Below are 1926 nucleotides of genomic sequence, written 5' to 3' on the forward strand. Positions count from 1 at the left end.
TATCCTACAAGTTTGTGGTGATAGCCCAATGATTTCCTTGTTTCCATTTCCTGAATCCATGTTCCATCTCTTGCCCCCAGTAGTAATGGATCTTTTCTTGCTGCTGCTCCTGCCTGACATGATCCAGTGGTAATTGGAGGGTGTGGATGAGCTTTGGCATCTGATTCCATGCATCTGTCCAAAATCTTGCTGTTTGGCCATTCCTAACCTCCCAAAAGCTGTGTTGCTATATTAAGTGGTAGTGTTGTTTGGCCGCATTCCATATTAGCGAGCCTTTTTCCATGGGAGTAAACCGGATGAGCTCCTCCTGGGGTCTGTTATTGGCATATTTAGCTGTCCAGATTCTTGCCCAAGGATTTTCCAGATTAGTGATCCAGTGCCACCAAATTTTGGCACTCATGATGGCGTTACTATGCTCTGGGTCCCTCAGCCCAATACCCCCTTTCTCCTTTGGTTGGCATACTGTAGGCCATTTGACCAATGCCCATTTCCGATTAGTTGCCGACCCTCCCCAGAGAAAGCTGCGTTGAAGCTGCCTGATTCTCTTTAGGACCCATTTGGGTGCCGCAAGGATTGAGAATAGGTACAGAGGCATTGCCTGAAGGACTGATTTAATGAGCACAACCCTGCTGGCTAGGTTGAGAGATCTGTGAGTCCAAAGGTTGAGACGAGATTCCATTTTCTCTATGAGGGTACGCCAAGCGGAATGCTTTAGAGCTGAGGCCGTGAGAGGGGCGCCAAGGTATTTTGAGGGAAGGGAGGCGGCAGGGAATCCGAGGATGTGAGTGACAGCTGATTTGACAGGGGGAGGCGTATGAAAAAAGAATATCTGCGATTTGGCACAATTTACATCCGTGCCAGAGGCTACAGCAAAGTCATTGAGCAGGGATTTGAGGCAAGTGGCTTCCTGGGCTGAAGGATAACCAAAAAGCATGGTATCATCAACGAATTGCTGATGGGAAGTGGCAGGGGAGTTATGAACTGAAAGACCCTTGAGCTGTTGAGATTGAAGAGCTTGTTTGATGTGACGTCCTAGCCCTTCTGCCATGAGAACGAATAGGAAGGGAGATAGGGGATCCCCTTGCCTGATTCCTCTTGATGGTTTGAAGGGCCTTGAAGGGATGTCATTGACCAGGATGGAGAACTGAGTGGAGTTTATTAGGCTCATGACCCAGCGGATCCACATGGAACTGAAACCAAAAGCTTTTAACATTTGCTGTATGAAGGTCCAGCTGAGTTTATCGAAAGCTTTAGAAAGATCTAGTTTAAGAAGCATACCTGCCTGCTTTGAATGTTTGAGGGAGTGTATGATCTCATGCGTGAGGAGAATGCCGTCCATGATTTGTCTGCCCTCCACATAGCCTGACTGTTCCTGAGATATGAGCAGCGGTAGCAAAGGCTTCAGCCGATTAGCCACTACTTTAGAAACGACCTTATATATCACATTACAAAGTGCAATTGGCCTATATTTGTCAGGCGTAATAGCGTCCTCCTCCTTGGGGATTAGGGCTATAAAGGTTGTGTTGAGAGAGGGCAGCATCCAGTGGAGGGCTCTTGATTCTTCCACAATTTGCCATACCTCTTGTTTAATCAGCTCCCAAAAGGTATGAAAGAACGTGGAGGTAAATCCGTCTGGCCCAGGTGCCTTTCCTTCTTTGAGCTGGAACATCACTTCATCCACCTCCTGAGGCAGTATTGGGCGGAGGAGAAGCTCATTGTGTTCTTCCTTGATGATTCTAGGCACATTGTTAGTAATTTTTTCAATTGCTAGCCTTCTGTCTCCCTCCGGCTCTTGAAGGATCTGGTTGAAGTGATTGCGAAATTCTTCCTCTATTTCCTCATGCTTTTCTATTTTCTCTCCTCCTTGCTTCTGGATAAACGGGATGTTATTGTGCATTCTTCTTTGAATGGTGGTTCTGTGGAAGA

The 1926-nt window shown here is 46.9% G+C and overlaps 1 protein-coding gene across 1 annotated transcript; it reads right to left on the minus strand.

Moving 5' to 3' along the window:
• Window positions 1-226: 226 nt before the first annotated feature.
• LOC149233721 (uncharacterized) lies at window positions 227-1048 on the minus strand. The gene has a single exon (XM_089382273.1). It carries the CDS (start codon window positions 1046-1048, stop codon window positions 227-229), a length of 822 nt encoding a protein of 273 aa, XP_089238399.1.
• Between the last annotated feature and the right edge of the window lie 878 nt (window positions 1049-1926).

This window comes from Pinus tabuliformis, chromosome J (genome assembly GCF_031772625.1).
Source record: "Pinus tabuliformis cultivar Carrire ecotype Pingquan chromosome J, CPIR1, whole genome shotgun sequence".
Classification (NCBI taxonomy): domain Eukaryota; kingdom Viridiplantae; phylum Streptophyta; class Pinopsida; order Pinales; family Pinaceae; genus Pinus; species Pinus tabuliformis.